At 43.8% G+C, this 12,871-nt stretch overlaps 1 protein-coding gene across 1 annotated transcript in view; it reads left to right on the forward strand.

Moving 5' to 3' along the window:
• Nucleotides 1-12,871, forward strand: part of PATJ (PATJ crumbs cell polarity complex component) — a 134,387-nt gene that overhangs the window by 94,609 nt on the left and 26,907 nt on the right. Inside the window, exons 29-33 of the mRNA XM_054285616.1 lie at nt 294-366; nt 2,663-2,755; nt 6,727-6,798; nt 7,130-7,247; nt 7,860-7,993. Of these exons, the coding sequence (XP_054141591.1) occupies nt 294-366; nt 2,663-2,755; nt 6,727-6,798; nt 7,130-7,247; nt 7,860-7,993 (490 nt within the window). The remainder of the gene's footprint in view (nt 1-293; nt 367-2,662; nt 2,756-6,726; nt 6,799-7,129; nt 7,248-7,859; nt 7,994-12,871) is intronic.

A 12,871-nucleotide genomic window follows, 5' to 3' on the forward strand; every position in this document is an offset into this window, starting at 1 on the left:
CTAACTAAGTGTGAGCTCATCTGTGGGTGTGTGGGGACCATAAAATCCAACTGCATCCTCTGATAATCCACACAAAATTGGATTTCCAAAGGACAGGATGTCAGTGTGTCCCACATGAGGGATGGGATCTGCTGGGGGGCAAGGAACCAAAGCAAAAATTATAAAAAACAGTTGTCATGGTGTTGAAGGTGTCTTTTCAATGGGCAGAACCAACTCCAAAGAGAAGTTTGCCCACCCTGGTTTGGTGTGTAACGTGGTGTTTTTGTTTTGTTTTGTTCTGTTTTGTTGTGCAGAAGTGAAGATGCAGTCAACCAGATGGCTGTCACTCCCTTCCCACTGCCTTCAGGCTCCCACTCTGCCATTGAGGTAAGGTTTGTGGGCTGTTGTTTTTAATTAGAGACTGCTGAATTGGATAGATTAATCATAATTAGCAGCTCCTGATAAGTTTGAGCACCTTGTGTAATTAAACCCGGGGTCGTAAAATGCGTTGGGTAGAGACTTGGCCTAATAAGCTTATTTTGCCCTGTCTCTTTTTTATTGATCTGGTTGTTCCTGACAGACCTGCATGGCTTTAACAGCAGCTCTTAAACAGGGCAATACTGTACAGGAGGAAGAAGAGGCTCCAAACTAAAACCTTGCCAAATTTAAACCTTGTCCTGCTCCTCTTTCAGCTGGTTGTGCTGAGGCAGCTCTGCCTGGAGTAATCCTAAATGCAAAAGCAGTCTCAGTGTGGTGATGTTGCCAGTGTTTTCTGTGATTTCTGCTGCTCCCTCAGCCCCAGTGCAGACTGATTGCTCCCCTGTGCACCAGGAATCCCTGCAGTCACCACACTCGTTATCATTTTGACATCTCAATGCGGTGTAACTAAATTTTCTAGATAAACTACACGGTTAGCCTCGCTGCTGCTTTTTAATTCTATTTCTATCTGAGCTAATAAAGCAAAAGATGTTTTGTAATTCAATTGGGGTTTGGTCTTGCCTCAATAAATCCATGTGCATTGAACTCCTGGTATTTCCAGGAGCGTGGCTGGGATCCCTCAGCAGGGGCCACGGGAGGTAAGGCTGGATGCATCCATCTCCTGTTTGCCCTCTTGCTGTTGTTTTCCACCTTCTCTTACCTCTGCTGGCTGCTCCGTGCAGGCCTGGTGCTGCACAGAGCAAGAACTGCTCATGTTTTGTTTGGATCTCAGTCATTTTTGGCTTTTCCTTCTCTTCCCCCCACACCAGCAGCACATCCCAGGTGCAGCTGGTGCTTTATAAATTGCTCAGCAATTCACAGAATTCATTTTATCTTTAATACCTGCATTTGTTCCCAGCTTTGTTTAATACTTGTGCCTTCAGGAGGAAGCACAAAGCTTTGTTTAGGCACATTCTGGTCAACTGGCTGTAATTAGACTCTTACCCAAGTGTGTCTCTGTTTGCCTGTAGAGGTAGATGCTTGTGGGTTGAGTTTCATGCATTAATGGCAAGTTCTGACTATTTACATTATGTTTTATAAGTAAATACGGGTTTTTACTTCTAGCTGGTGTCTTTTTATTATATAAAATCAACACAACCAAATATGGTGATGTTATACAGAAGTTTACATTGCTTTCTTTGGCAGCTCTTCCTCTCTTTAAATAAAGAAAAAAATAGCCTTATGTCTTGAAATGATATCTTCAAATATCTTTGAAATACCACATAAATATTTAACATTGTGTCTTACATGCACCCTACATGTAACTTGTCAGATCACATTAAACATCCTGGATGTGGAATGGAATATCAGGGTGCCATAGTTACCATGGATTATTGTGTTAGTTTTCTTCAGCTCATCTCTTGATCTTTATCTTATCTCTTTATCTGCAGCTTATCTCTTTGTCTGTGTTACATGAGAAGTGATAAACAGTAAATACACCTTAAATCAGGGTCTTGTGTTGTGCTGTGATACTGTGGGCAAGCCACCAGAAACAGAGTCTATTAAATATTAATTGCTGTAAAGTATGTTTTTAGAAGTTTCAATCACCAGAAAACCACAGAATGAGGTATTTTTTTGCAACAGTGAACAGAGGTGCTTTGTCCTCTCCAGTGGGGGCCGAGACATTTGAGTTCACATTTACTTAAATGAAAAATGCCTAATGAAAATTCAGAAATAGTTTTGTTTCTGGGCCTGAAGAGTCCAGGGGAGGCCACAGGGCTGGAGCCAGGCTGGGAGAGCTGGGGGTGCTCACCTGGAGAGGAGAAGGATCCAGGGGTGGCACTGGATGGGCTTTAAGCTCCCTTTCCACCCAAACCATTCCATGGTTTTCCCAAGCTGCTCAGGCTGTGTGATGGAAACTGGGACTCCTTTAACGTGCTGAGGTGTGGAGAAAAGCTCTCCATACCAAGTGCACAGCTTTCACAGCTGCCAGGGATTAGTCTGGCCTCCAGAGCTGCCCCTAAGGGCAGTTTTGGGAATATCTTGTGGCGGTTTTTGTCAGCCAAGTGGGACCAAGGTCTGCCTTCCCCGACTTACATCCCTCATTTGCCCATTGGGAAGCTTTAGTTGTGGATCTTTCTACCTTGTCATGCTGCTCCTTGTCTAAAAAATACAACAAAAAAGGGCAAAACTGTCAGATTTTTCTGTTTAGCTGTTTTGGGGCCCAAGAGCTCTGTTTAAAAGTTGTTGTCAATCCTTTCTCCAGGACCACACTGGCACTGAACCTGCAGGTGGTGAGGAAGACCCAAGTTTGGAAGTTGTCATGAAAAGCTTGACTGATGAGGAATCCAGCAAAGCTGTGAGTGACTTGAGGCAATACTTAATGTTGATTAGAGTTCAGAATGTGGAGGCTCACTGGGCTTGATTGGTTTTCTCTGCCTTTTTATTGGAGTGTTGCAGCACTTATGTCAAATAATCTCCTGTACATGTAAAAGCAGAATCAAACTCAGCTTTACGTACCCAGCCTATTTTCATGAGCTCAGTAAAACTTGTTAAAATACCAAGATAAGAGTTTCCACATAGCAATTGGGCCCTCTCTGGGGTTCTTGGTGAGCGAGGGGATTGTGTTTCCGCTCCTGCCATCCATGTGTGACAAACTTTAGAAAAAGCCTGGTCTGTAAATCATATTCTCATTTCTATTCATAGCTTCATAAATTCTAAGGCCAAGATGTCTATTATCATAATCTAGTCTTGCCTCCTGAACAGCACAGCTATGGAGTTGCTCTCAGTGATTTCTGCATTAAGGCCATAACTTGTGCTTTAATGTGGTTCTGTCAGTGTGCACTGTAATAAATACTGAACTTCTCATTGGCACAGATGGAGATTTTTGTTGTTTGATAGGTTTCAGGATCATGCATTATCAGGAATCTGAAAGTCCTTCAGGGTGCAGCTCTGATTTCTTCTTTTTGGACACTGTGTTAGAAATTTAAAATGGAAAACATTAAGCATGACTAAGCTGGGGGTGCCTCAGAATTTGCTGAGAGAGTTTTTTGCTGCCTGCTGCAGTCTCAAGGAGCGCAGGACTTGCTGTGTGTCCTCAGCTAAGGAAACCTGACATTTCTGGGTGTTTTTCCTCTTAGATGTCTTCTTCCTGCTCCATCATGTCTCTTGCAAGGAGTGTCTTGGGGTTTGCAGATATAAATTGAGTATACATAATGCTCTGCAGCTAGTAAGTGTTTAATTAATGAGTCTGCAGATTCCAAGAGTTAGGAAGTGTTATGTGCTATTCAAGCATCAGAATTAATCAGCCATGGATTGATTTATGTCCCTAATGGATCACTGAAAGGTTGAGTTATTGCTGTTTGGTAGGCCAGTGCAGATTTCTCTGATGGGCTGGAATAAAAAGGAATCAGATTTTCCCTGGATGTATTTGCAGGTGTCACTCACCTGGTTTTATTGGAGTTCTTGCTCAGCTTGGCAAGCAATTTTAGAGGGATTGCAAGGTAATGGGAGAAGAAGCAGATAAAAACATACAAAATATGTTACACAAAAGTGAACTTTTGGTGTAGGCCATGGTGCTGTGCAGCTCCTTGAGTGGTGTTAGAGGAGGGGTGAATTTAACAGGAAAAAGAAATGGCAGCAATCCCAGGCAGGTGTGGAGGGAAGATGCCTCTGGAACCACAGGAAACCCAGAATATATTGGCAGCAAGAAAGAAGGGAACTGTGGAGCCAGGTAAAAAGAAAGAAAAAGAGTTGTTCCAAACAGAGCAGAGAGGTAAGAGAATGCAAAGGCCTACACTGAAAAATGTTGGAATTCCTAGCAGTTGGAATAGACCCAACTGCTCATTCCACAATGCCTTCTGTTGGGCCAGCCCTTGGTTTAGGGGAATAAATGGATTTTAAAAATAATGGCAAAAGCCAGTTTCATAATTTCAGAGTGTTCTTTCAGTCAGGATTTTAAAACTTCATGGGGAATATTTCTGAGTGGATCTGATTTTGGGAGTGTCCTGATGGTTCTGGCCCAAAGGGTTTTTCTTGACTGGCTTTAAGACTTTGACTCTGCAGTGCAGCACAACAGAAATTGGTGGTTTTGGGAAGGGAGATTTGTCTTGCACTCTTCTAGTGAAGCAAAAGAAAGCAGTGCCTTGTTTTTCACATCATGGTGCTGCTACCAGAGCCTCAGTGCTGCTTCACCATTGTTACTGAATTTCTCAGGAACATGTCAGGAGAAATCAGGAATGTGAAAGTCAACAAGTAAGATCAAGTTCGCTGAGTAAATAAAAAGTGTGTGCTTATCAGCAGAGATCTTCCACAAGTATGTACAGCTCAAAGCACGGGCAGGATGTCTCACCAAGTGACAGCTGTAATAAAAGGAAAGTTAAAAAATTCACATCGTTCTCTGTTCATCTGTTGCTGATAAATTTGTCAGTCTCTCACAACATAGTCTTTGTTGTCACTTCATCACTTTAAAAGCTATAAAGTTCTGTAATGGACATCATTGTGGGCTTGGATGATAAGAAGGGGGAAGGAAAACAACTTTGTTTCTGAACTGGAGCCAGTGGAAGTGTGAGGCACAGTCTGTGTGTTTGTTAGCTGAGGTTTAGGTGGCCTCCTGGAAGGTTGAAGAAGAAATCTGATTTTCTATAAGGTGTGCTTTGAAAAGAATTGGTGGAGGGGGCTTTGAGATGCTTTTGGAAGATTTAATCTGACAAAGTGAAAATGGTTTGTGAGAATGGATTCATTTGCCTTTAAAGGTTTGAACTTGGAACAATAATCTGAATCACAAAAAAACAGAAAACAAATCCTTGAAACCCTGGCAAAGAGGAGAGGCTGTGTAAAAGTGCTTTTGGATGGAGCTGAGGGTTTGAATTTGATTAAACCAGTTGGGCTGCAGGCTTTTGACAAATGCTGAGTGTATTTGGTGCTCATTTTGTTCTGGTTCCTCTAGCACAGTTAAAAGATCAGGGAGATGTGAAGGTGGTGCTTGCTTGTGGTGCAAGATGAATCCTCAGATTTTAGTCACATATCTCAGTGAAAAAGGGAAGTATGAAGTAATTTTTCATTGCTCATTAAAACAATCTCTCAGAAAATGACAGAGCAGTCTCCCATTCCTCCCCTGACACCTCTGATAATACAATGAGATCACCCCTTTATCTTTTTTTCCTGTTATCCTTTTGGATAATAGTTGCAGTTGTAGAGTTACAGCAAGCTTGGAGAAAAAAATCAAGGGGAGAAAGAAAAGATCCTGTGGGGGTTGGGATCTTTTAGCATAATAAAACTCCAGCAAACAAGGCCAGTACCTCCAAGCTGAAACAATTCTGTCTGCTTTTTTTTATGTAGAATTTGTAATTTGAAATATAAATTCTTTCTGAGATGCAAAGTAACTTTTAAATATCTGAAAAATATTTGAGGTAATCTTTGGAGGTTGGCACTTAGTTTTTCTGCAAGCTAGGCTGTTGATCAGAAGTTTTTAATAAGGGTTAAAAAAATAACTATCACTTCGATCAAAATGAAGAGCTAATAAGGGAGGGCACTTCACCTGTCTGGAAGCAGTTGTAAAAGTAGGATATTAAAATATATTTTTGTGTATAGCAAAGGAAGAGAAATAAGTTAGGCTACAAGTGGAGCCAATGATTGAAGTACCATTGTTGGAGATCTTAATGCGGCTGGAGGATGCATTTCAAGCAGTTGCTTTATTTAGGAGAGCCAAAAAATGAGGGGGAAGAGAGAGCAGATGACTGGGACCCCTCCTGCTGTGGGCACTGAGGGGTCCCTGCACACAGCCTGGGAATTGCTGTCCCAGCCATTCCAGAGCATCTGTGATAATCCCTGCTGTGCCCTGCATGCCCTCAGAGCTGAGGGCTGGGATTTTAATAACTCCTGATATTTTAATAACTAACTCCTGGTACTCCCTGGGCTCACAGCAGCTTTGCCTCATTTAGGGTTTGGGCTTCAGCTTTGCTTGGTGGTACAAATGGATTTACATGGAGAAATCCTGGAATCCCAGACTGGTTTGGGTTGGGAGAGACTTTAAATCCCACCCAGTGCCACGCCTGCCATGGCAAGGACACCTTCCATTGTCCCAGGGTGTCCAACCTGGCCTTGGGCACTGCCAGGGATGGGGCAGCCACAGCAAATCTGGGAATTCCAGCCCAGCCAGGAATTCCTTCCCAATATCCCATCCATCCCTCTGGAAGCCATTCCCTGTGTCCTGTCTCTCCAAAACATCCCTGCACTTCCCTAGAATCATCATTCTGAGTTTTGGAGGGTATTTTATTGAAGCTAATGAGACATTTCCAATACATCCTGTTTTCTTTTTTGACCTTTTAGGATGTGAAGTGTAAAGCTGAGACACCAGTGGTGGCAGATGAGCAGGAGGCAGAGGAGCAGCTCCCAGAAAATGTACGTGGAGTGTTTTCCTGGAGTGTTCAGGAAAATGTGTGTCCAGGAAAATGTCTGTGTCTTTGTGTTAACCAGCAAGGGAGGGTTCTGAGGGCTTGGTTTGGGTAAAGACTGAGTGATTCTTGAGGGGAAGGGATTAACTGGGAAGACATTAAAATTATTTCATTGATGGAAATGTAAAAAATGGCTGGCTCCTCTTTAAATGTGTGGGGATTTTGCTTGTTGTCCTCCTGTTGGTTTGGAGGATTTAATGATCAACAGCTGATGACGGTGCCCTCACCCCATCATGGGGACTGATGACTGATCTCTCTTGCTTCTGCTTTGCCTTTAGGTCCTCAGCCAGGTCAAACAACCCAAATCTTCCACAGCAGCCCCAGGGAGCTGCCAGGAGTCACCCCTGGAGCCAGCACCTCCTCACCTTCCTCCAGAGCCAGAAGCCCCCAGCCGTGGTAGGAACCAGACATTTTGCCATAATGTGGTGTATTTTTACTACCCTGACCCAAAATGGGTGTTTTCATTTTGTTTTCCTCATAACTTCTGCTGAAGTTTTGTTTTTTTGAGCATTCAGTGACCTATTCTCGGTCATCTTATAACATGTTTGTATTTTTCTCTCCTGTCACAATTTTTGAGAGGAAATGGAGATCACAGTTTTTGGAGTTGTCTTAGCTTGTTTTTCTCGACTTTTACATGCAAAGATGATCTTGTTTTCAATTGAAGTAGAAGAATAGACAGTTTGGGACATGCTCTTCATTCCATGGTGCTGGAATGTGGTTTTACCTCTCCTGAAAGGAATGCCCCTTTCCACCATGATCTGAATTGCACAGGTGAAAACTGAATTAGGTGTCCTCACTGGCTTTTAGTGGCAGCATTTATTCCCAGAACTGAAGTCACTCCGGTTTAGAGACTTCAGAAGTGACTCAGAGTGGCCCTCTAGTTCAATTTTGTGAAGGCGAAGAGCAAAAACAAAAAGCTAAATCAGCTGTTGTGGCACCATTCCTTTGGTGGTTCTCATTTTCTTGCTGCGCTGTGTGACTGATTCCTTGCCCTTGTGATGTTCCCAGGTGTCTTCCCAGCTGCTCTGCTTGTGGATCCAGCCACCTGTGCCATAGTGCCAGGGCAGGAGATGACCATAGAGATCTCCAAGGGGCGCTCAGGGCTCGGGCTCAGCATCGTCGGGGGCAAGGACACTCCCCTGGTGAGTTTGTTATAAAATCATGTTTAATGCAGACAGAGACAGAGAAAACGTGGAAAATAGCAATGCCCTTAATGGGTAATTGCTCTGATAAATTATTGAGGACAGGGAGGACAAGCCAACTATAAGCTCCAATAAAAACTTGGTGATTTTGCCTTGTGTCACATCAGGTGATGCTCCTGTTTAAATTGTTGGTGTTTCAGTAGTTTTGCTGCTGTGATCAGAGGCTGCAAATGTGTTTTCTTTTATTTAACTATTGTGAATCATGAGCTGGAGTGGCTGAAATTAATGTTGCAGGGGTGGAGCTGTCTCAGCAAGGATAACAGCTCTGTCCTGAGAGCAGGAATGCTCAGTAGCTCTTTAAACAAACTGTGATTTATCTGCCTGCCAGCAAAAGCCCTTGCAGAACAGGGGTAAACCAAAGGTAATCTTTTATTGCTTTCTCTGCCTTTTGGCTTGATCTGCCTCCTGGATATGCTGTTTTTTGGAAAAAAAATATCTTCAGATGAATTAAAATATATTAGTTTGAGCATGAGCTCAGCAAATTGGTGATGCTAAAGCCCATAAACCCCTCCCTGCCTCTGCCCTGGCTCTCTCCTCTCCACTTCCCATCTGAGAGACTTTGCTGCAGTGTAAGAGAAGCCAGATTGGGTTTTTTAAATGTCAAATTCAGCCCTTTCAGTAAAGAAGTCTCTGTTGCAGAGGTGTCTGTGCTGGGGTCTCCCGAATTCCCTGACACTGGGACTCTTCAGGCTGTGGAACTGCTCTGGTACATGCAGGTTTTGCCCAAAATATCAAGTGGTGCATCACAAAGCATGAAAATGTTAGCAGGTACAGACAGTTGAAATGTAGCAGTCTTCTTCTGTGGAAAAAAAATAAAAATAAAAAAAATATTTGAAAGGAAAGTCAGAAGAAAATGAAGTAAAAAAAAAATAAAGAAAGGAAGTCAAAAGGAAAACGAAACTTTTCTGTTGCAGAGGGTGGGCTGGATCTTTTACAGCATTAAAGCTGGAATTGGAAAAAGTTCAGGTTTTGGTCCCAGTCTCCAGTTGTGTAGAGCTGGGATGAATTCCTTTGTTTCCCATGGAGATGGAGCTGGGTTAGTGTTCACTCTTTCCAGCCATGCACAGCTTTGTGTCCCCAGTCCCCCTTTTTTTGTCAAGCTCCTCAGTGTTGAGTAAATTCAAATAAGTTGCTCAGTGTTAAGTCATCTCCCTGCTTTTTCATTTAAGTGGAATTTGGAAATAATACATGGCAGTCTGTCAGGTCCAATATGGTGTGTGTCTTTAATGAGGTTTTAATATAAATAAATGAAAATTGTAAATAACTGCTGTACAGAGCAGATGAGAAAAATGCAGAGGGTTTTAGTCTTTAAATTGAGTAAATGGTTTTGGTTAAGTATTATGCTTTCATTAGTTTATTCATTAAAGTGTCCTCCTAGGAGTTGATTTTAAACGTCTGTGCACTGGAGTGCAGTAACAAACCATGGAGGGAGGGCGGCCCAACTCTCCATTTTCAGATCCTCAACTTACCCAAAATGAGTCCCTGTTTCTTCTCATAATTCTGGATCTACTCATTGAAAGGCAAGGAATGGTGTTTCATAGGAAACAAGGTGCTTTTGGGAAACCACAGTTTAACCTAACCTGGTGCTTTGCCATGTGCACAGACCCTCTCTGGGATTCTCCATCACTTCTTCCTGCTCCAAAACAGCCCCTTTTCCTCCACGGGATGTGGGATCCCAGAATCCTGGGAGAGTTTGGGTTGGAAACCTTAAAGATCCTCCACTTGCATCCCCCTCCCATTTTTCTGTCTTCTGATCTTCTCCAAATTACTTTGATGCCTTCCTTTTTTTTTCTTCTTTTTTTTTTCTCTTTTTTTTTTTTTAATATTTTTTGTTGCCCTGGAGTCAGAAAACCTTCTGTAAAGAGTTGAAACCAAGTTCACGTGACATAACGAGCAGTAAAAGCAAATACTGCTCAGGGCTGTTGGAAAGTTCCCGTCTCTCTGAGTTTCATGGCTTGGAGAGAAAATGTTACAAAAGAGCTCCGTGGGGCTGAGTGATGGGATGGATGTGTCTCGCTCTCTGTCATTTGGGTTCAGCTCAGCTACACACAGGGGCATCTTCTGTGTTTTAAAAAAGGCAGGATCAAAGGAGTCCGTCGCTCCTGGAGGTCTCGTGTGGCAGAAATTCTGTGTCCAGGATTCACTGTTTGGTGCAGTGCAGAGGAATTAGCATGACCTGTCATTGGCTTCAGCAGAAGTGCCCACAAACCCCTGAAGGACATGAACCCCAGATCCTGGGATCTGAAAAAGAATTTATCAGCATGAGGAAAGCCAGGAATGCTGCTCAGAACATGTAAAGTCTGAAATGGACATGGCAAAGCCTGTAAGGGCCTCACCCATGTTGCACTAAAATGTTCTTGATCTAAAAAAGCAGAGCTGAGGGTACTCAACAGCAGCTCACAGGGGATGGGAAAGCTCTCTCAGAATATTTTATATCTTCCTTGAGCACAAGATGTACAGGCCCAGCTTTTGGAATAATAAATCTGGCAGCCAGGGACAGGCTGCTTGGAAATGAAATATGGAGTGCAACTTTTAAGTCATAACCTCAGGAATCTCATCAGGAATCACCAAGTAGAGACTTGAAAAATACAGGCTGTGAGCAGGGAGGTTAATTTGTCCAGGAGGTTGGAAAGTGATGTCTTAACCCCTGTGAAAGGTTTTTTGGTGAGGAGATGTCCATCCCCTGAAGCTGCAAACCCTCTCAGTGATGTATTGTGAACCAGGGCTCTGCTGGAAGGATTTGCTTGCAGGAAAGGTTGTCCTTGGGAGTTGTCTTCATGTTGTTGATCTTCTCTGGAGCAGCTCTATTTCATTTCCCTCTAAGTGCTGATGTTTTATAAAGTATTTTTTTCTCTTCACTCACTTTCATTTCACCTTCCCACATACCCCTGAGAGAACACAACACATGGCCTCTGCTTTAAAGCAATTAAAGTGCAGAGTGGAGCTGGCTGGACCACAGGCCTTTCAGTTTGTGATTTTTATTCTTTTTTTTTTTTTGGTTGTAGTCCAATCAAACTTGTAAAAGTAACCTCAGAGTGGGAATTTAAAACAGGGGAGGAAAAAAAAAGAAATGTTTTCAGAAACATCCCCAAAATGAGGTTTGAGGCTCCCCAGGAGATTTTCATCCTGAATCCTCAGAGAACAGGGCATCAGGGGATTGTTTTAAATTGTGCTCATGCAGATGGGATGAGGGCTGTGTCCAGAGAGGCTCTGGGTGTTGGGCAGGGTTAGATCAGCCTGGCCTTGTGGAAGGTGTCCCATGGCAGGAGATGGGCCCTGAGGTCCCTCCCAACCCAAACCACCCCAGATTCTCTGAAATTATCACCCCAGAGTGGGTGAGTGCTGCCCACTTAACAACTTGCACTGATTTTCTGTCATCTAGAATAGTGAATTTTCAGGGATTTGACTCCTGGCAGCACATGGAAGAGGCACTGCTCTGAGACAGACATTTTCTGTGCAGGGTGGGGGCCCTGCTCTGCTGCCAGCTGAATAATTCAGTGATGGTCGAGTTGATTGCTGGTGGTTATTGACTCTGCCCGGGTGATTGAGACACTCAGACATGCCAGAGGGCATGCAGCAGTTTCCAGGCTGGTTTGGGGATGTTCCTCCAGGCAGGGTTGGAGAACTTGGGAGAGAGGAGGGCTCAGGGGCTCAGCTGGGGCTGGAAATCACTCCAGCTAATTGCTGAAGAGGTATAAAAGGAGATTGCAGGGCCTGTAACTTAGGGCTCTCTGGAGGTGGAGATGGTCATTATCTCAGCCTTACATACAGAAAGGAAGAAAAATGTACTTTGTGCTGTGTGGTGTTTGTTGTAAACAACATCAAACCTCTTATGCAGGATTTTTTATACTGGCTGGTCTGCTTTGAACGTGGTAGATTTTCTTTTTGTACTTTTGCTTTCAGCTGACTTTAATAAAAAGCATTTTTAAGGCAATTAAGAAACTTTAAGGTACTCCATCTGTAAAATAAAGTGATCCACGAAGCTGGAACATTAAAAACACCAGAGTATTCCTGTGCTCAGCTAACAGGAGCTGGTGAGAGCTGGGGAGCAAAAAGGTTCCCTGATCACCTGGGTGAGCCCAGAGGCTTTTCTGGGAGCTTCCTGAGGGTGGGCTGCAGTTTGACAGAAGAATATTTAGATTCATTCTGTCAGTCCAGGTGAGTCATCCCTTGAATAAACCCCATCTGTTCAGGAAGGGCAAGGGAATAATCAGGAAAACTGTGACTTGGAGCTGCAGCTGTTCAAGCCCCGGTGTTTGCCCCTGGAGCTGAGAGGGATAATTACCCTGTGAGGGCTAATTAACCTGCGAGGGCTCCGTGCTGCCAAACCCAGGCTGCTCCTGCTCCAAAGCCAAGCCTAGAGCTCAGCTTTGTGCTCAGCTTTGTGGGGCCCTACCTGAGCACGAGGGCTCTGGGGCTGCTGTGTGTCACTGAGCAGCTCCTCCCTCGGCTGAGCTTTCATCCCACCCTCCCCACCTCAGCTATGTTTAAATCCAGGCAAAAATATCTTTATCAGTACAGCCAGACAGCTCTGAGTGATTGCTCAGTGCAGCGAGGACTGGGAGCGTTCTGCTGAAATGTGCTCACCTTGTAGCTACAAATGAGAAGGGGGATATTGGCCTCTGGGGAGGCTCCAGCAATATGAGGGATGTAAGATGCTGCTGCTGTTCAATCCCCCACACAGTGCATGGAGCAGTGGGATGAGAAAGGGGAATGGCAGCCCTGGGTGTTTAATCGTGGTTTGGGTATCACAGAGAGAGAGGCAGAAATGCAACCCCTCCTAAACCAAAAGGCAATTTTTTAATGGCAGGGTGGTAA

This window comes from Melozone crissalis, unplaced genomic scaffold, assembly GCF_028551555.1.
Source record: "Melozone crissalis strain CALT ecotype California unplaced genomic scaffold, PUWL_Pcris_2 ptg000045l_1, whole genome shotgun sequence".
In the NCBI taxonomy this organism is placed as follows: Eukaryota; Metazoa; Chordata; class Aves; order Passeriformes; family Passerellidae; genus Melozone; species Melozone crissalis.